Source organism: Lepisma saccharinum, chromosome 2 (genome assembly GCF_977018435.1).
Source record: "Lepisma saccharinum chromosome 2, izLepSacc3.1, whole genome shotgun sequence".
Classification (NCBI taxonomy): Eukaryota; Metazoa; Arthropoda; class Insecta; order Zygentoma; family Lepismatidae; genus Lepisma; species Lepisma saccharinum.
The window spans coordinates 49,402,126-49,425,535 of record NC_139230.1 but is presented as its reverse complement, the minus strand read 5'-3'; the positions used below and the strand labels follow the sequence as shown (position 1 = coordinate 49,425,535).

The window sequence follows — 23,410 nt, the reverse complement described above, 5'->3', positions numbered from 1 at the left end:
GTTGTCCCCCCTTCATCAATTTCATCATATCATTCATTCTTATCATCGCAATTAGCATAAAGTGGCAGAAAATTGATGCCAAATAACAAAAAATCAATCAATCAACAATGTTTAAAATGATGATTGATAAAAATCATCCTCATTCTATATGTTTGAACATTATAACTAACATTTGTTACTAAAAGTGACATTCTCTATAGAAAGGTACTTCTATATCAATATCTCCAAATATTAGTGTGTGTACACACCTACACAGTGCACACATCATGCATACAGTAGAACCCTGATTTTACATTCTCGGATTTTACATGTTACAACAATATAAATTCAATTTCTTTGGTCCCTGTAGAGTAAAATCTTATAAAATATTCCTGGACTTTACACATTTCCACATTTAAGTTTTTCATCTTGATTCCCTGAAAAACATAAAATCGAGGAAAAGAAAGGAATGGAGCCAGAAGGACAGATAAATAGAAATGGACACAAACAGTGAGCATTTACCACACAAAATGAATATTCTATGGCTATATTTTGTGGCTATGTTCATTAGAGAAACAAAGATGGCATCATACTGCATTTTAGACAGATGATGGAAGACTATACCAACAGGCTTAACACAGAAAGGCGCTTTCACCAATGTTTGACTTGTTTGCTAGTTGATGGTTGGGTGGGATGGAAAATGTCAGAAATATGTGGTTTGGATTGAAGGGGTGGGTATACGTTAGGGATGGTTACTGAGGAGCTATGCATTAAAATGAACTAAGGAGAGGCTTCAGCCATAGTCAAAGGTGTTTGTAACTACTGTGGTGGACCTCTTCTCAGCTAGGAAGACTTTGTTCTCATGGTTGTTGTGAAGGGATCTGAGGACTACTTTGGCTGGTGTCACATTGTAGCTGTGAGATAGGTTTATGAAAAAGATGTGGGATGTGCTGGAAATGATCAATTAATTTGAAAAAGTGTAAGTATGACTAAATTCTCTCCAAATCTGCTTGCTTATTAGTTGAAAAGCACATACGAGGAAACCCCACCAAAAAAAAACTTTGTAGGGTTTTTGGTAGAGTGCAAAAACAATGAAATTGTGCACTTAAGACTTGATATACACTGTTCTTCTGCGAGTTCTCTTAAAATGTCTATCAAATCAAATTTAATTTGTGCTTGTTCATTATGTGAATTTAAACTGTTCAGAACTGAAGAAACATGATGTTAAAATGTGTGTAGCCTTTCATAAAGATGCATTTAGTATGCTCAGAAATAGTTTTGGAGATTTGAGTTGGGAGATGAAACATTTAACGATGTGAAGACTACACTACAGGCCAAAGAATCAAAACTCCAGCCTAAACTCAAACATGTGCATCATTTTGAAAACCGCCAGGGCTAGTTAATCAGAAGAAGAAAGTAACATTTCTCCAGCACAATGAAAAATCTTGTACTGTTAGAATCACTTGAGAGGAAACTACATCATCGACCATGTTCACCACACATTTCTCGGATTTAGGGAGTGGGGAGGGATATTGGAAAACCACAACAAATTTATCAGTTCCAGAAGTAAAGAAGTTATTGAAGCAGAGGTCTAGTTTTCTGCTCTCACAGGAAAAGAAGAGGACTTTACAAAACTTGTCACACTGGGAAATAACTGTAGAATATGAAGCAGATTATTTTGATGCACAAACCCATTTTGTGTGACTTTCTAGGCTTAGATCATTTTGATTACAAAAGTACTGAATCTACTGAATTATATCTTTCATTCCAAATGAACATTTCCTATTCCAGCACAACTGAATTATAAGCAAAAAATGTTAATTGAAGCCAAGTGTTATTGTTCTATATTAGAAGCAGCCCAACAATGATTCTATATTACCGGATTTATAATGCACGTGCGTGGATTAATAATGCGCCCCCTGGTTTTTGATGGGGAAAAGTGATACATCTTGTATATAATGTGCAGTACAATTCAGGTTCAAGTAATGTCAGTCTTTCTTAGTTGTAGGTTGTAAAGCTGTTGCTATGCTGAACAAGAACGAATTACATCATACCTATTCAATAAGTCACCTGTTGCTTGTGTAAACAATAAGTCACCAAGCTATGCCAGCCCCCCCCCCCCCCCCCCCCCACACACAGCATTTAGCATCCCAGACCTTTCACTCTTTAACCACCTTATTTATTCTGTAATAGTACAAAGTGAGATAAAAATTATGTTATGGATTTGCAGTGCTCAGGAAGCTATTTTTCTATTATTTCTCGCCCAACAAATACCGCTGATATGCATCCCATGTGACGGGAGGTGCATATTTGAATTCTGTCAGAATGTCATGACACTGCTTTTCTTGGTGTCACAGAACATTACATTACAAGTGAAAAATCATGGGAAATGGCCTTCAAACATTTATACATGGTTTTGATAATTCCTTCTTCACATTTTCTAAAAAAAACTTGAAAATATATACTTCTCCCATGATTAATGTAACATTTAAAAGAGGCAAACTGGCAGTTAGCAGCACAAGATTTCTTCCATTGGGGCATTTTCACACTCCATATATATAATATTATTTGGCCAGTAATACATTTTCATTATTATTTTCTTTTTCCTTATATTTTCTTTCACCCAAAGTACCATGAAAATCAGAACATTCCTTCATTTCGTGATGAGCTTATTTCAACCGCATTTCACATTAGTGTCGTTATCTTGAATGGAATACTGTTGCCATATTCAGAAACTGCAGGATCTAATCTTTACAACGATATATAACATGATAGGGTTCCATAAACATGAAAAATCAATGTAAGTGTCACAAAATCATGGAATGATCCTGTACGGTTTCATGTTGGCTGTCTGAATTATTGCATGCATAATACACACCACATTTTTTGGAGGCAAGAATTTTGGAAAATAAGTGTGCATTATACATGAGTAGATATGGTATATATATTATATCTAAGTACTGCTATTTATTTATATACACAATTCTGAGGCTTTACACTTTCTTTAGTGGAAAATCAGAAAACTTTGCAGACTCCGGGAAATTCTAATCTGAAAAAAAGAAAACCCCTAAACTCTTATGTCTTGAAAAAATAAATTCTTACATTAGTTAATTTCAATTTAACTTCATCTATCCATACATTAAGTCATGTAGTGATAGTATTCTAATGCAAAGTATAAAGAGTAAGAAAATAAAAATAAAGCTGACTACTTACTGAAATGGCATCCTCCTCAACTGGTTCATCCTTGTTGGCGTCCGATCTGTCACGTGATGAAGTGTTGCTAGTTACAGCATCCACAGTGACTGCTGAGTCAACTGGTGATGCATTTGTGTGAGATCCAATGTCTGGTAAGATTACAGTGTTTCCTGTATCAGATGGAGTGTTCTTGTCCTCCTCAAGAATAATATTTTCCCCAACTCTCTGATCTTCTGGAGGGACATATATAAACTGTTCCTCACTGTCACTGCCTCTGTCAACATCTGCGGTTTCCACACTCTCACAGTCATTTACCTTCACTTCCAAACCGACAATTTCCACATTGTCCATGCCATCATCATCACATTTTACAGTCATGCTCTCATCACACTGAACACTAATTTCTTCATCACATTTCACACCTGCATCTCCACACGAACTGCTACTTTGGTCGTCACATTTCGAGGTCAGGTCATCATTTTTCTTCACCATTTCTGTGCTTGTTTTCTCATTCAATGAATTACCTGAGGTTACATTTTCATTTGACACATCTTTGATAGTGTTCTCCACAGATTCCAGTTGCATTTCATCTGCTTTTCTCACATCTGTATCACTAATTTCCACATTAGCACAAACTCGAAGTGATGGTTGTTCACTTTCTACATCTATCTCACTCTCTTCTGACGTTACACCTACAAATATAAAAAAAAAAATATTAGACATGCCACATAAATGAAATCACTTTTACTAGAATCAATACTTTTACAAAATGCTAAATTAAGACAAACAGTTGGATGGAGGGTTCAATTCCTATAAAAGACTCTCTTTTCACCTTCCAAATGAAACTGTAGGATAGAACCACCTACATGCCCATGCCTACAGTTTTATTTGGGAGCTGAAAACAGAGTCTTTTAGGAATTGAATCCATTGATTACATAGAAATAGCTGGAAGCACTAGATTGTAAGACAACATATTACATTGAACCCAATACTATAATTACATTATAAATATATAGCTCTAATCATTATGCAGATTGTAAAACCAATAATAAATAACACATTTGCACAAACACTATAGGTACATTTTCTTAAAAAAAATACTAAAAAAGTAGTGTACAATTGATGGGCAAATACAAATGTAATGCAAAAAGCAAAGCTTCCAGCATACGCCCATAAGAAAATATTAATGGAGGACAAAATATGGACATTTGCTCCCCCAAAATCTTAAAAACACCTCTCAATTTCACTTCTTCAGAAAATGTGAGGAACCTGTGCCTAGAACAAAGGGAATTTGACCTTGCCAAAAGATATTCTAACACGTAGGAACACCTTAACACAATTTTAAAAGATAGTATTTAATGCCACATATTGTCAACAAGATAAATTCACACACACTATGTACAGTTATGGACATAAATACTTCCCCCTTAAGATTATTGGTATTAAGGCTCTGTGGGGAAAATAATTTTTCTCATGACTGTACACTCCTGTTCACATAAAGTGGGACATTTGATAAGGTTGGATGGTTGAAGTATGTGCTTTTTTAAAACAGCAGTGTATTTTGCTAACAGCAGTGTATTTTGCTTTCTGTTCCACATTTTCGGACCAACAATCATGGGAAAACAATGTTTCGTGGAAAAGTTAAAGCACAATTAAAATAGCTAAAAAGAATGAAAAGTACAAAAACATGTTGTGCTGTTCATGCTGCTGAAGCAGTCAGCTGGTCCTTGCATCTACTTTGGAATGATGTTGGCTTCATGGGAACACTGTAACACATTTTTATACTTTTAATCTTTTTTAACTCTTTTAACCATGTTTTCACCTTAGCTCAACATATTCTTTTTCCAATCCTGCAGAAGGAGGTCAGTCCGAAAAATTTGGAAGACAAAACAAGGTGTGTTGTAACAGTGTCTTATTTTTAATATGTTAACACAATTATAATTAAGCCACAGTAACAGGAATGTGACACATGCAAGTAGCAGAAAATACAATTCATTGTTGTTATATTCCTAAACTACATTCATAAGAGAAGAAATGCTACAGCAATATTAACCCACACCATAAAAGTCGTGAATCAGTAAATTTTTGCTTGAAAATGTGGTTTAATTCAAATGTTATAATAACATGCAAGCATTCAAGAAAACTGTAATTTAAAACTACTCCTATGCAAACTCCCAATTCTGAGCATAAAGTGCATTTAAAAAACAAACAAAAAAAAAAAGCTATACAAATTTGAGTTAAAAGAAAATAAGCTATATATTTCTGTGGTTAGGAACATGAATTCTGGTGTGTCATTTGTGAACACTTGTAAAAATAACAAGTCACAATTTCAGATCAGCAATACAAGTATTTATAGCTGTATTTTATTTACATATCTTTTCAACTATGTTAATAATGTTAATGAGGAGTTGAATAAATCATGGAGCAGATGACAGATCCCAAAGAAATATGCTTCATAAAATAATTAATAGAATGGCTATGAGTGAGAATATCTTTGTAGGTGTCAATTTATTAACATTCAAGAACACACATATACAAAAGTGTAATATATTTACATCTAAGCATTCAGTGTCTTACCATGACCAGGGATCACAACATTGCGCTGCCTTTCACTATGAGCACATTCATGAGGAACAGGAAGATCGTGCGACATGCTAGAGGAAGAGTTGCTAATACCTTCATCATTCGACAAATCTGAGGGTTCGCTGCCACTATTATCCATAACACCGTTGAACATACGCTGTGTATATATTGGCCGGCGGCTGGAAGAGATAAAACAGAATATTTGTACATGAACTAAGTATGAAATAATGAAATTACATTAATTACAAATACAATATGAAGAAACCAAATACACATATATTTCCACTTTGATATAAATACCCTTTGCATAGTCCTCCTCTCAAGAAGGTGTATAAATTTCAAATTATTCATGTTTGGTTTTCAATTCAGCTGACAGATCATAATCATGGGAGGAAAGGAAACTCTCCATGAAGAGTAACAATAAGAAATGACAAAGTTACCTTTCAGGAGAGCACCACAAAAGTTGAATACCACACCTATCAACTTGAACATATGCCATATTGGTCAATGGCTACAAGAGATAAAACAGTGTATCTGATATATGAACTAAGTATGAAATAATGAACTTATATTAATTGGGAACAGAAAACACACACACCAAATAGACATTATATTATATTCTTCCACTTTGATATGAAATAACCTTTGCATAGTCCTCCTCCCCGAGAAGCTGCAAAAGAGATAAAATAGTATATTTGATACATGAAATAAGTATGAAATAATGAACTTATATTAATTGGGAACAGAATACAAACACACCAAATAGACATTTCCACTTTGATATGAAATACTCTTTGCATAATCCTCCTCCCCGAGAAGCTGCAAAAGAGATAAAATAGTATATTTGATACATGAAATAAGTATGAAATAATGAACTTATATTCATTGGGAATAGAATACAAACACACCAAATAGACATTATATTATATTCTTCCACTTTGATATGAAATACTCATTGCATAGTCGTCGTCCTCCAGAAGCTGCAAACAAGATAAAACAGTATATTTGATGCATGAAATAAGTATGCAATAATGAACTTATATTAATTGGGAACTAGGGCTGAGCTGATGCCGATGTATCGCTATCAGCCAATACCAGCTGATACTTTCACGACATTGTGGTCTTTCATGGGGTCTGCAATAATGCAACGCAACACTTTTGCAGGGTGTAATTATCCTAGAAATTATGCAAAATTGAAACTTTCTTTTTCTTTTGCACCAATTTTGCATTAAACACTATATTTTGTGATTACATAATATATATTTTAATATTCTGATGCAATTCATGAATATTCTAAAGCAAATTTCTTGGTAAGTTGATGCATATAATTGGAGAAGAATATTTACACACCAATACTGATTAATATTTTGAACAAATTTTAATTATTGCAATTTCGGTATGTATCGGTTCAGCCCTATTGGAAACAGAATACAAACACCCCACATAGACTTTATCTTCCACTTTGATATGAAATACCCTTTGCATAGTCAGTCGTCCTCCCCAAGAAGCTTAAAAAATATCATTCACCTTTGGTGTTCAATACAGCTGACAAATCATAATCATGGGGAAAAGGGAACTCTTCCTGAGGAACATAAGAAGTCTGACAGAGGTACTGTCCAGGAGGGCACCACAAAAGTTGAATATCACACCTGCCAGCTTGTCCTATGCAACATTCTGCAGTGTCTGACATTATACACTTGTTGGCTGGTATTCAGCTATTAGCTCAGCATCACAATTGGGAAGGAGGCACCATCTAGGGAAGGCAGAATGACAATCTCAACATGATGGTGTGCATCAAAATGGCACATCACATTGTCTCCATGTCTTCAGATGTAAAAAACCAGGTGAAACCAAGAGTGGTCTGGTATCTCAGTTGCTATAGCAATGGCATGGTGCATCAGAGACCTAGGTTCGAATCTTGATTAAACATGCATTGCTTGCTTAAATCTATACATAGTACTTCTACCATGTGCACCAAATGATACAGAGATGTCTTGTGGTTACAACATTGGTAGAAGCAAGACAAAATGATAGTTCAAGAAATGTGGAATTCCCTTATCTTCCTGAATGTTCCAAGGGTGTACCACACACACACACATATGTATTATTATGAAATATCATGTAGTGTAAGTATGGGCAGTTCTCTCTCTAAATGCAAAATTTCATGAAAATATATATAGCCCATGAGCCAAACCCTACAATGTGACTTTGTAGTACCACCTGGATATGTTTTCCTGGTAGAGTTTTAGGTGCTGGTCAAAAATGTGATAGCAGGGCCAAATAAGTATTTTTCTACAAACAATGACAGATTCAAGATTGCTACCCAATTGATCTAACCCAGTGCATTGAAATGTTGATAACTTATCTTCTATTACAGATAGAAGTGATTTATTTTTTTCAAATGTTCTATGGAATCATTGTATGGCCATCTTGAATCCACGTTTTTTATAGAAAGCTACTCCTTTGACACTGTTATCACAAATTCTTGACAGCTAACTAGAACTCTACCAGAAACAGTCAGCCATAGGACAGCCCTTGCCAGGTTTTCACCAAAAGGGTGATTGGTTCATGGTCTAAAATTGTAGACTTATTGCCATCAAGTATATGCTGAGATTTGCAGAAAGTGCATAGTAGAGGATATTTAAATCTGAATTCAGAGGACATGTGGTGATGGGTGATGAATATTTGTAGGTGAAAAGGTTAGATTTTTTTTCAAACAAATCTTCTCTGGGAATTATGTGGGATACAAAACATGTATCAACTAAGCAATAATAATGAAATAAGTATTGGGAGCAAATATTGTTTTCAGTATATTTCAAGCTACATTTTATATCCTGTAAGGTTTTTACAATCTCTAAAGCAAATGGCTGAAATTTAGAGCCAAAATTATATATATATATCACAAGTTTTAGCAGAAAATATTTGAGCTCGGCTACTGGTTTCCTCTTTTAGCTATAGCTCCTTGAAAATGAGTTCTCTTCTCCAGTTATGATTTTTTGCTTTGGTAATTCATGGCATGTTTGAATTGAAAAACAAGTGAGTGGCAAGTGCTCCTACCAAAGAGTGTAACATGCAGGACAGGCTCTCATCCACTAGTGGTCAATTCTAATGTTGTGTTTTGGGGTGACTACAATGGAAGCTTTGAGCTTTGGGGTGGTTACACTGGAAGCCATCTTGAATATCTCAAAATATCTAAAAATGCCACCTCGCATCAATCAGATCTGAAATGTACATACTCTTCTAACCCATCAAATTAATTCAGAAAACTAAAAACACTGCAGTATAAAGTAGTCTCTCAGCTCTGGTTATAAGATATAAGAATTACAATAAAATGTCATACATATGATATGTGGAGCCTACACCAGCTGGTAAAGACATGTATCCACAGAGTGGAACAAACCTCACAGCAAGAACTGAAAAATATTACAGTAACATTTACAGGTTTATTTTGTAATATTAGAAAAAAATATTACAGAAACATTTAGCACATTAGCACACAATCGAGTACACACCCCAAATGTTTGCATGAGCCAGCAGCATATAAGGGCATAAGAGTTACTTACATTACAGCAGGGAATTGGAAATATGTTTTTCTCAATTTCAATGTAAGATTCCTAGAGTAAAAACTCAATCATGGTATGTGGAAAAAATTCCAAAAACTAATACAAATTACGTATTATGTTGAATCTCTGTGTAAAAGGAAACCGCCGTAACCATATCCCATGAACTATGAAGACAGGATCACAAATATCTTATATTAAAAGGTATTTAAGTATTCTCAAAGTTACCTAGATAGACATTGGGAAATGAAACATACCCCCAAGGAATTCTACAGGTTTCTTCTAAATTTATGAGATTGAATATAATCTTCTAAACTTGAAAAACCGTCTGCAGTTAGTTCAAGAATGGGTTTGTTGTTCTCTGATACAGGTGAGATGGTTGTCCTAGTGAATACAAGGAAAGGAAAGGGTTCGGGATTGGTACTATGAGGTACAGGAAACATGGGAAAATTATGGTTGGCTGGTGGTTTCTCTATTTTTGGATTGCAACAAATATGACTACATTTTTACCTTCAACTAAGATCCTTGAATTTGTTCTAACCACGATTTTAGTTTTCTACATCTGAATTCTATTAAACAATTATGTAACTTATTTACAAGAAACATATTACTGCAAAATACAATGAAAAAAATATTTTTTTATTGTTACTTTAAACTTGATAAGTGGCAAATATATTTCTAATAAACTTGAATGAATAAAAAAGTTCCACTCTCTCCTTCTCCCTCACACACACAAAATCAAATGAACCAAAGCAAAATAATGCACAAGCATTATCTTTCCTTTGAGGAGGGGGTAAATAGCTAAAGGTTCATTCATGGAGGGGGCTTATCCACAAAAACTTTCTGTCTTTGGAATGTTAAAAGATGGCCAATGCTGAATTATTAAAAATTATAGCACACTCAGTAGTGGATATATGTACATTGATTCACTAAAAATAATCATGGAATGGGGTAAATTTTAAAATTTTGCTTGGACCCACACAAACTTTAAAGCAACATCATAGAAGCCACTAGGATTTCAATAATGCTAATAATAATGCTCAATAATGAGAAAGAGAATAAGAAATACATAAAATATTGAGTCTTTATAGTGTGTTTCAATTGTGCTGTAATTTCTTACCTTGTTACTGTCTGAGAGGGACGTTTGAAGCACTCCGATTCAAGATTACCTTGTGCTCCTTCAAAATCACTGGACAATTGCCCATGAATATTATCTTCACCTGGTGAGACATTTCTATGCCTCCCACTGTGGAATTTGAGGTAAAAAAGGAACGAATAGGAATAAGGATTGCTACTATAAAGTACAAGAAAGATGATACACTTATAGTTGTGTGGGTGGATTTTGTCCTCAATTTTTTGCCACAATTAATTAAGGGAATATAAATTGAAGTATTACAATATCTTTACTTTTAATTTTAAAAAAATGTTTGAAGCTTCTCAATGCTGGTTTCACACACAGATTAAGAATTAAAATAGAACTTTGTATATGTTATGTGAAGCCTACACCAGCTGATAATAAACATATATCCATAGAGTGGAACAAACCTCACAGAAACTGGTTTATTTTGTAATGTGTTAGGCAAAATATTACTTAACACTTAGCACATTTGCACGCATTAGACTACATACACCAAATATGTACATGTTCCACCAGTATAAATGGAGATGATAGTTATTCCAGTAGGGAATTGAAAACATTGTTTTCTCAATTTTAACATAAGATTCGTAGAGATAAAAGTTAAAGAATCCTATGATCATGTAAAGGATGTCAAATCCATCCATCCCCCACAAAAAAAAAAAAAAAAAAAAAAAAAGATTTGCAGATGTATTACAGTGAATCTTTATATCTGAGTTACGAGCCTTAATCATATCCCATACAATATGCAAACAGAATCACAAAAAGTTTATCTTGCAAGGATTAATACAGGTGAGATGGTCATACTATGGACCCACACAAAATTTAAAACAACATCATAGAAGGCAACAACATTCCAACAATGCTCATTAAAAGTAAATGTCCACCAGATTATTGATGTAGCCTTTTTTTTTAATAACATCTTCCATTGACTTGAAGGCAGATTCAGTGACTGTCTCTATTAAACTCCTATCTTGGTTTTATTTCTCCTCAATCTCCCTTGGCAATGAGAATAAGAAACCCATCAAATGTTGGGTCTTTCGTGTGTCTCAATTGTGCTGTTCTTTAATTTCCATTCCTGAGAAGCTGCAGCAACATGTCATATTCTCAGATTTAACATCCCAAGCACGCAAGGTGGAAACATGCGATGATAACTGTTGTGCGCTTGTATTCAACCAAACCTCATGGACCTGGCATCACAACTTACATCACTCCTGAGGTGGTGTTGCTCCTTTCCACTTATTTCAACTACATTCTAAGAACATTTTCATCTACCTCACATATCCACATTATATCACATTATCAAAAACAATTGGTTCAAAATAAATTACTCATGTCCTTTCAGACATCAATTATATCAACTGGGATACAGAATGGTTGTAAACTCAACAATTTCCAATTTCCTGGATGTTACGTAAGCCTACAACAGCTAGTAAAAATATGTATGGACACAGTTGAAGAATTAAAGTATGTTATGTAATATTTAGTACATTTGCATGTATTAAAATATAGACAGCAAATATTTATATGAGCCTCAACATACAAAATGCTGCCACTAGCAGCAGCAGTATATGACAGCACAACAGTTACATTCCAAGAGGGAATTGAAAATATGGTGTTCAGTTTAATTTAATTTGCAAGTGATAAAACATAGAAATTTAAAATGGTCATGCTATGTTTAATAAATTTTAAATAAAAACAATTTAAAGATGAATTATGCACAATCTTGATGTTAAAGGCAAGAGTTCTAACCATTTCCTATGCAATATGCAGACACGATCACAAATATTTTAAATTAGAACGTTTTACAGGATTCTTCAAAATTTCCAAATGTACTTTCTTACTTACCTTGTTACTGTCTGAGAGCGATGTTTGAAGCACTCATAGTCAAGATTACCTTGTGCTCTTTCAGAATCACTGGGCAATTCCTCATGAATATTATCTTCACCTAGACACACATTTGTGCACATCCCACTGTGGAATTTGAGGTAAAAAAGGAAAGAATAGGAATAAGGATTGCTACTATAAAGTACACGAAAGATGATACACTTATGGTTGTGTGGGTGGTTCATGTCCTCAATTTTTAGTCAAGTAGTTTAGAGGTTATAAATTTGAGAATTGCATTGTCTTTACTTATAATGAAAATAAATTATTTTTTTGTAAACACTACTGAATAAAATAAGTGTTTTATCTATCTAAATTGAACTATATTAAAATATAAACTTATGTTGAATAGCAAGAAAGAGCCAAATGCCATGAGAAAATAATATTAAGATTTTTACATTTACTTTTTCAATGGAAAGTGAAATACAAAGCGCATTTAAAAAATAAGGTCCAACTGATTAAATGAAACTAGAAAATAAGTGTAACAATGCTAGATTATTGGTTACAAACACGTACATATCCACTTCATTTTTCAACACAGTCACCATTAATTTCCAAGCACTTTTGGTACCGTGGAACAAACTTTTTTATTCCCTCTGCATAGAAGTTTGTCACCAAGGATTCAGCCAATACAACATTTCCATTTTCAGCACCTAAGTTTCTTCAAATCGTTGAGAGGCAAGTCACTTTTCGAAGTGCAGGAAGAGGTGGTAGTCACTAGGTGCATGGACTGGACTATATGGGGAGTGATCAAAAAGTTTCCATTCCAACATCTGAATAGTCTGGAGAGTGAGGGCAGCAGTATGTTGTCTAGTGTTGTCATGGGTATAAGAACAGTTTTTGAGTGAAACATTTAACTTTGTTGGTTTTGTATGGCATGTCTTAGTTTGATAATGTTTCAACAGTATACCTGCTGTTAACAGTTGCAGCATGGCAGAGTACTATGTGTGAACTACCTTGCTAGGTTCATGGTTTCATGTATTTCAATTATTCTCTGGCTCAAATGAAACTAGTATGGTAAATAACTTGGACTTTACATGACACAATGAATGTTGAATACATCAAAAGTTCTCCACAAATACACATGTAATCACAACACACACAAGACTTTGCATATTCATTCTTGACTCAGCTCACACACACAATGTGCATGCACAGACTGGCATGGCAACAAGACAATACAAATGACAACTGGTCTGAACACCTGAGATGTGATTATTTTCCCTGGTATCATGAAATTCACCTAAAGAACACTTTGTTGGTCTCAGACAACATTTGCCATGTCTTTTCGCTCAAACGGATCTTGCTACAACTTTGTAGGTGTGAATGCATGACACCATTGCCATTCTTCTCCTTCACTCGTTACATTCGGACCATGCACACCAAACATGTCTCAGTGAATTTCAGCAGCATTATGACTTTTGGCATTAAGAAATCCAATCACAGACCATACTTCTCAACTGGCGGGAAAGTGTAATCCCGCAGCAAATTTAACGCACACTAATTGAAAGGATAACCATTGCTGACTAGCAAAAATATGATTGCTGTGTTGCCAATGGATCAGTTGATGTTACTGCAAAGGCCCGATCCGATCACTGTTGCCAGTCAGTTTTTACAAATAAACAGCCCTTTATTTTGAAATGCACCTTGTATAAATATGATGTTTAAAAACGTAACTAAAATCAGAAACCTGTCCACTTGGCTCACTTTCACAAATCAAATTAGACATTATACAGGGTGTTTCCAAACAACTTCAACAACGCTTGGGTGATGGTAGATATCATAAAAAAAATAACTTTTCCTCATAAACTTTACCTCGAAAGTGATTACTTGGAAGAAAAGAGAAAAAAAAACTTGGGAGTCTTACCTGAGAAAAATACAAAAGAATAATGGAACTTGCGATGTTGTAAGATGTATTTACTGTATTTACAAAAAGACCAAGACAAAGAATTTCCAATAAATGCGAACTGAAATTCCAGTGTGTTCATTCCAAAATGCTTCCATGATGAAAGAACAAAAGGAAACATAATGTGTTGACTGCCACGTTTTGAAAAGGCCGACTGTAATGTTATAACTATTTATTTATTTGGAAATTACACCTAGATATTCTAGCGCAAATTCTAATTGAGTCATCACAACACAATGGAAAGTCCCTTACTGAAAAGAAAATAATGTAAAGAGCTCTTGCAATAAAATGAAAAATGTGGCTTAACAAAGTAATTTAGAATAAAACTAATTCAAGGATCAAGTTCTTATGAAGAACTATAACCAAATAATCCATGCTTATGTCAAGTGCTGAGCTGAATAAGATAATAGCACTTGAAGAAAACTAAATTAGTATCATTCTGTTGAACAAAATATCTCATTCACAACAAAATATCTCATTCACAACAAAATATCTATTCTGTGGACATTCAGCAAAACACGAGTAAATCATATGGTACAATATGAAGAAACCTCAGGGTTGGTGTCTACAGAGCCGCATAAGAAACAGAGAAAAGTGTTATGAGGCCAAGCTAACAAAATAATCAACACACAATAGGATAGGTATTCAAGAAAACGGTGGCAACAAAGATTCATTAAACACGTACTGCCTACAAACATCATTGACAAGTTCAGTGTCAACTGACATGCATGTGAGGAAATTTATTTGGTGTTACAAAAGTGGGATTGAAGAAATTTGCACAGATTATTTGCAATACTAAGAAGTTGTGAATTAAAAACTGTGTTTGACAACTCTCTCTTTGCTCTCCCTCTTCAACTATCTAGAAAAAACTGGGTCATATCAAATGCTCTATTAAAGAACTTAAATCAACAATTTCATTTTCATCAAAATGAGTTCAGTGCCTGTGCGAATTTATTCAACACCTCACAATATCGAATGACTTTGGTTCATACAGATACTCGTAATTCATACTGTATTTACATGGGAATTAGTTTCCTTATTTTGTGTTTGTGTAGCTCGATTTTTGTCATCAAACAAGAAAGATTGGTAAGGAAACAAAGACCATTGAGAACAAATCATACATTGTCCATATGTTTCATGATACATTGGAGTGTAAGGGTAACATTTTTGGAAGGCACCCGAATTTTACCTTTTCACTCTGTTGCAGAAGGCAAGTGGATCAGTTTCCAGAATAATCCTTGTGTACTTCTATTTTTGTAATTTTACTCAACCTTTCTGCCTTTTCAGGGAAATCATATGACGATAACAAATGGTCCAGGGGCAACTTTGTCCAGGCAGGAACTCGAATCCGGAACCTTTGGTGTTGAGTTCATGTGTCTATCACTCACAGTAATCTGTCACTGAGGTGGCTCAAGAATATTCCTTTGCAGGGTTTTGTGTTGTCTTGTATTTTGTCATTGCTCATTCCAAGCACCTTATGCAGTTCAGCCTTTGGCATAAGTATGGACAATTTGGTTTTAGTTTTTAATAAGGAGTTGATCCCTTTATTCTGAATTAATTATTGCAAGAATCCTTAACATTATTTTCAGTAACGTGTTGCAGCCATATTGTGACAGACTATTAGAAATTGTGCTGACATATCAAAGTATAATTCCAAAATAAATAAATTGTTATAACATTAATTTGCATGCTTGAAATTAGGAGTTTGCATGTTCGAAATGAGGTGGCGAACATATTAGGTTTGCATTTATTCATTCGTCGATTGAATGAACACCTGTCGCACATCTCTCTTGAGATTATTCGTCCTGGTCTGGAATCCTGGCATGGGTGTTCGTTGGGAGTGTTCATCATATGATAAAATCATATCATCACTCATCCTCATCTTTACGATAAGCCAAAAGTGACAGAAAAGCAAAGTAAAATAAACCAAATCAATCAATCAGTCATGCAGTTATTGACATTGTATGACACCTGAAACACGATGGAGGCATTTTAGAATGAACACACTGGAATTTCAGTCCACATTTATTGGAAATTCTTTGTCTTGGTCTGTTTGTAAATACTTTTTACTACATCACAAATACCATTCTTCTTTTGTATTTTGCTCAGGTAAGACTGGGAGTTTTCAAGTTGTTTTTCTTAACAAGGGACGCTAGTAGCAACCCTCTGCCATGTGTCCCTGGAAGTTATGTCAGATCGATGGATTGCTGAGTTGCATTGCACACATACAGGATAGATTTTAAGAGCTTGTAGCGCAGAAAGTAAGCACTTACGAGGTAAAGTTTATGAGGAAAAGTTACTAGCTTTTATGACATCTACCAGCACCCAAGCGTTACTGAAGTTGTTTTGCAACACTATATTTACATATATCACATTAACAAATTAAATATAGTAACAGAATCCGAGTGAAAATAAGAACAAACAAGAAGTGAAGTTGAACTGTAGAGCATAATGTGATACCTGAAAAAGGGTAATACACCAAATATGCCTTTCCTCTCAATGAATCAATTAACTAAATACTTGTAAATTCAAATTGCTTACCTGATACCTGACGAATGTGGCTCTGACAGAAGACATGAATCAATATAAACATTGATTGCACCAAGCAATCTCCCAGAATCTGCTTGACGCTGTGTGCCAAAATCTACTCGAGGTAGTTTGCCAGAATCTACTCCAGGCCATTTGCCAGAATCTACTCGAGGGCGTTTGCCAGAATCTTCTCGAGGTAGTTTCAGATTCATCATGCTCAGAATTTTCAAACTCGCACCACAGATCAACACATTCGCAATTTAAGATGTCACTCAAAGTATCAGATTCTGCAAGTACATCATCATCAATAACCTCATCTTCCAACAGCCCCTGTTCTTTTCTGTTTCATTTGAGGAAAAAGGAAAGGAAAGAGGTTAAGGACAGATATTTTAAATTACAGGAAAAATGGAAAATTTATGGTTGTAATGGTTAACATTTTTCTCTTCACTCTAAGGACACATGAGGTGTATCCGGAAAGTAAAGCTATATCATCACAAGTGGGCTACACACACATCTGCACAGGCTTTGATCTTGATCTATATGCTTTCTCCTTGGATTCAGGAAGAGTTTGGAGAGTCTTTGTGTTAAGTCCACTTTATGCACACACAGGCTAATCGAGACTGGGCTGACAGTTTAAAGTGGAATCCGTATGTGCCTCTAACAGTTATTAAACCTGGGACGTTTGAAATGTAATACCTTTAGAGGTATACTAATGAACAAAAAAGATAGAACTTAAAAATCATACATAGTTTTCAAAAAATGGCAGATTAATTCTGCCACATGGTCTGAAATTTTTTTTTGGAAATTGAACCTTAGCCCCAACATCCCTCCTGGACCCTTAATTGTCAGACATTGCTTAAAGTGTTGCTTCTAATGCGTTATTACATGTTTTTTTTTTTGTTTTTTTTAACAATGCAGTGGTTTAAGAGTTATAGCCATTTTTTATAAATTTATCCCATAATACACTCATGTGTAAAACTTCAGAATAATGTGAAATTATATAGAAAACATGTTGAGAAACAGTGGTAAGTGTTTCCGAGTACGAGTCCTTGACTGCGTGCCACATGTGATTCCAGAAGTTACCGCTTGGTGGCACAGTATACACCCGTTGCAGTCGGGTATTTGCAGAGGGCTGTTTCAACATGCCAGTAGTTGTGTTCGATACATCACAGACACAGCAGTGTTGTTGGCCAGATTGTCAGTGCACATGTAGGAGAATGGTGCATTGACACCACATGTATGATTTCATGTGTGGAAGAATCGTCGGACGACTGGAGAGAGGTCAGATGCAGATGGAAGTGTCACGTGAACTGGATGTCACCATTGTGTCATATCAAGGGTCTGGCGATGATTCCAACAGGATGAAAACGTCACTCGGAGGTTTGGCGGAGGCCATCCAAGGAGTACCACCATCCAGGGGGACCATTTCTTATACCTAACAGGCAGGCACAATTGACACACCACCACCTCGGATCTCGGTACAGATCTTGCAGCTGCTACAGGGACCACCATTTCAAGGTTTACAGTGTACAGACTGTTAGCTGAGGGACACCTGTATGCCAGAAGACCAGTAAGGCGTGTTTCATCGAACCCAGTGCAAATAATAGCCTAGACCATTTGAATTGGTCCAGGGGACATCACACGTGGACCCAGGAGCAATGGAGTCATGTCTTGTCCACAGATTAATCCAAGTTCTGTCTTACCAGTGATTCACGACGTGTCTTCATCCGGAAAGATCCCAGAACACGGTTCGGTTCTGTCCAGCTAACATTAATGAACTGGACCATTACAGGGGTGGTGGAATCATGGTGTGAGGTGGGATCATTCTGGGGTATTGCATGAACCTGCATGTCTTCCCACGGAGTATCATCACAGGTGCGGTGTACTGGGATGACATCCTGGACCAGTATGTGTGTCTGTTTCAGGGTGCAGTGGGACCTAAATTCATTCTGATGGATGATAATGCTTGTCGCCTTTGAGCTGGCATAGTGGATGTGTACCTTGAGACTAGAGACATCAGACAATTCAATTAGCCTAGTTGCTCACCAGACTTGAACCCAATAGAGCAATCAATCGTGCTTGGCAGGCGATTTGCACGTCATCAAATGGCTCCAAGGTCCATTCCCGAGCTCAGGTAGGCACTGGTCCAAGAATGGCAAGCCATACCCAGCCACTTCTTGATAACCTCATCCTCAGCATGCACTTGCACTGTGGTGCATGTCTCGCAGTGCGGGGAGGTCACACAAACTACTGTATGTCCTGTGCCGCACCCTGTTTCCTGGACTAACACATGGGTACATTTCCTGATTTTCACAAACCTTTGCATTTTCGTCCCTGTTGCTCACTCTGTACCTTTTCTCACACTGTTTTCAGTCTGATATCATTTGCAATTCAACCTGCAATCCATATATGGGTGGTTCCCCATTTTCCCCATGATAAATACCTTCAAAACGAATTATTTCTAACTTATGAACATGAGTGTATTATAAGGGTAACAAAGGACTTTTTTAATCTCTCATATTATCAGTAGTAATATGAGTATTGTTTTCAGGGGCAGTGCCAGGGAGGTACGAAGCAGCAGCCCCTATTCAAAACCCATGTTGAAAACATTAACTATTACAGTGTCAAATGTACATTGAACGCACAAATGCTAGATAGTGAGACCACTGTTGCTATTGTATTCAACAGTCAAGCATTGAAAGTCAAGGTTTTCTTTTCGCTAAGAAATCTATGTAAAATAAATATATGTATTAAAGAAACTGAATACGTACACAATTTAGTGTCAACATGTTGCGTACATGTAAAGTTGTACATGAAAGTTATACAAGTCATATGTACAAAAAGAATTGTGTGTGTCATGAAATTGGCTTTTGTATAGTCATTTTCTGGACACACCTCATAAAAAGTTGTATATTACATAAATTTTAGTTGCACTGAAACTCTCAACTTTTACCTCAAGAGGTAAGAATTGTGAGTAGCCAACTGTAAAATGACAAAAATAAATCCAATTTTATTTGCATGTTGCTATGGTAAGATAAAAAATTGTAAAACCTTTTCTTTATTTACCTGAAATATTCAAAATATGTCTCAGAAATTGGAAACTAGTATTCAATAACACGTTAACAAATAATAATATCAATTTTACTATGTTTACACAGTTCTCTTTCTTTATTTCAACATCTGGAGTATATCTGTAGCAGAATTCTGAGTTCCTTACATGGAATCAATTTCACTTCGCAGTGTATCACATGAAAACAATTACTCTCTATATATTTGCACAGTAAGTATAAAATTTGGAAAGACTTCATGAAGAACTTGGAATGTAGTTTGCTACACACACATCCTGATCATTCTTAACATTGCAGCCTATACATAAGCTCTGTCTCATTAATTGTCTCATATCACATTCAACATCAGTTATATTTAAGGTGCCAATCCAGCATAAAGCTCAATGAAAACAAGGCGAACTGGATTACAACTCAGCAACTTTTCTTTTTCTCTAAAACTGGTACCAAATCTTCAAAAACTTAGAATACACAAAAAATTCTACTTGACTTTTTTGGTGGAAATGTGCATTTTATGCATTCATAAGCTAATGTGAAACAGATTTACACAAAAAAATTTGGAAAGTGTTTGATTTGAGTTTGTGTTTTAAGTCCACTTTATGCACAGAAAGGCTAATCGGGACTGGACCTACAGTTTAAAGTGGGATACGAACCACTATGTGCCTCCACTGGGTATTGAACCTGGGACATCTTGATTACAGGGTGACAACACTACCACTATGCCATCGGGCAGGCCCTTTTTGGAAACTGTGTTTAATGCTAAATAAAATTTGTTACACAGGCTTCAGTTATCTGTGGAGAGATGAAATCATTTCTTTTTCTTTCTAGAGACACTGCTTTTAGTGGAGGTGAAATTTATATATTGTACCTCCCAATAATGAATATTAAAGGAAGGAAATCAAAATTTAACAAAGAAATTGGTATTCAGCACACCCAGTGACCACCACAATAGAACAAATTGAACAAAAAATGTAGTATGTAGCATGAGTACATTCCTATCACCATCCAAAGTTGCATGGATCTGATACTACTTGGGAAAAATAACAACAACAATGTATAAGAAGAGCAGTATTGTCACCTTACGGAAATAATTTTGGAAAATCACTTCTAGCACTAGCCTTATGGATGCCAGATGGAACAAATTTGCAGGGAAGCATAGCAAAGAAAGACCACTCTTGGGAGGACAGAGGATATCTTAGCAAATAATGTGACAGTGAGACATTCTCATTTCAAAAATAATTAATTTGTAAATGAAATCTTCGGTACAAAATTCCCAAATTTATGATCATGTGTTTAACATACATCTCCAAAGAGTGAAATATTCTCAAACTGTACTGAAAAAATGCCAGAGATTAATTTCATAATTCAGGATTTATCATGTGGACAAATTACAAATGAATAAAGCCACTTTGACATACAGCTAAAGAGGTGAGGTAAGTTGAAGAGTAAAATACTATATGCTCATCAGGCTAGAGCTGTTGACCATGAACCCAGTATTATGATGTCTGCCAAAAATTATGGTGGCTCAAAATTGTGACATCAATCACTAAACAGATGGAAACATTCAATAAATATCTCATAATGGAAGGTGTTGCAGTGGAACCACAATTTTTTACATTCCTGGATTTCAGATATTTCAGTATCATATATATGATCACCATGGTTCCAATAAAGACATGTATGAGGAAATTGTTATTATATGATGGAAAATTTGGATACTGGGTAAGGAAAATGAAGAGGTTTAATGATTGATGGTAAACTTAAGATTGCAACGGTGAATAGAAAATATTCTCCTTGATTCTGATTCACTATTCATTCTGATGAATAAGAATTGTCAGAATCCTAGGTATTCCTTATGGAGGAAAAAAAGCAACTTCCAGTTACAGCTAATCAAATAGGAAGTTTAGACTTTTCTGCCTGTCAATCAAATCTTTTACCTGTCCTCTTTACATTCATGGTTTTCCTGTGCCATCCAAAATTTGATAGAGAACAAGTAAAATAATACTCCCATAATGATAATGCTAAGTTTTCTCCTCCTACGACCTCTCTTTCCTCAGCTCACCATGGGAAAAGGTCTGTAAGGGAGGAGCAGTTTAGGGTCCTCGCATCTGGCTTAACACAAACTGTTCCTCCTACCCTTAAATGCAATTGGCGCACTTTATATAGCAGCATAACACCTAAAAGCAAAATCTTTCAGAAATTTATACTATTATTAACCTACCTGCGTCTGTATGTCTCAGCTAAAATATTACGATAATACTCCCTGTGCCCACTGCTTGTTGAGGGTTCCTGATTGTCCATCACTGCTACACTGGAGAAGGAAAAAGGAAAGTGAGGAGGTTTAAGGATTGATGGAAAACTTAAAGTTACAATGGTGAAAGGGAAATATTATCGTTAATTCTGCTTCACCACAAGTTAAATTAGACAATCACAAATTTTACTGACAACGTTGTAACTTCAATACAAAAAAGTAATTCAACTAGCAAAAGTTAATCCTGTACTACATTAAAAATTTTACAACTTATGTGGAGGAACAAGTTGGAGCCAGATGAGTTTCACAGACAATTCAGATTTATGTATTTGTACTTAAATATGTATATAAAACAAACACCCTTCACACATCTGCACAGCAAGCAGAAAATATGAAAAAACCTAGTAAAAAGCTTGTTACGTAGTTGCTGCAAATGCATCATGATCACTCCTTTCATACAACATTAGAGTACATGGATATTCTCAGGTCTTACTAAATGTCCCTTGTCAAAGGCTATATTGGTAGAGCTACATATTTATGGTCAATATTTCAGTACAAAATTTAGTACAAAAACTGGGCACATATCAAATATATAAAATGGGATTTCAATGTAAAAATGGAGAATATAATCCTTTAATTGGTTGAAAAACTGTACTTTTTTACACAAAATCAACATTTATTTTCTGATAACACACTTTTGTAGTTATCAGTGTGTTGAACGAGTCCAGTCCATTCTTGTATCAAAAAAATTTGCAGCAAAATTAACCGATTTTCCATAGCTCGCAGGATAATTCAGACTTCACAAAACGTATCTGTAAATAAACTCTGTGTATTGATACTCACTTGTCTTTCTCCCCAAAATTAGTGCCAGGATTATGAAATCTTCATTTTATGCATTTATAAGCACATATTAAGAAATACAAATTCACATGGGCATGTCCACATTAGTCTTGTCACCATCAGAAATAGTTTTTCAATTTACTATTTGAATACTATAAAACTTCAATAAATTGTACATATTTGTCTGAATACTGAATTTATTCAAGTTTTATAGCATTCAACTAGGTAAACTGTTTCTGATGGTTACAAGAGTAACAATGGCACACCCACATCTAGAAATAGTGTGTATAGGATCTAGTTACCTTGATTAAGAATGTGGCTCACTTAGGAGTTCATTTCTAAGTGAACATGAAATATTCATTGATTTAAAAATTGGAGGTGTACAAATATATCTACTTGTTTAAATGAAAGTAAAATAGTATACATTACTCTACGTCGATTATTACTGTTGAAAAAGAAGGCAAAATTTTGATACTCTAAAAT

General features: G+C 35.2%; 1 protein-coding gene across 1 annotated transcript in view; it reads right to left on the bottom strand.

Annotated features, from left to right (window-relative positions):
- Nucleotides 1-23,410, bottom strand: part of LOC145984025 (uncharacterized) — a 46,743-nt gene that overhangs the window by 3,215 nt on the left and 20,118 nt on the right. Inside the window, exons 4-5 of the mRNA XM_083117342.1 lie at nucleotides 5,752-5,936; nucleotides 3,193-3,866 (exon numbers count right to left, since the gene is read on the bottom strand). Coding sequence (XP_082973468.1) covers nucleotides 3,193-3,866; nucleotides 5,752-5,936 — 859 coding nt within the window. The remainder of the gene's footprint in view (nucleotides 1-3,192; nucleotides 3,867-5,751; nucleotides 5,937-23,410) is intronic.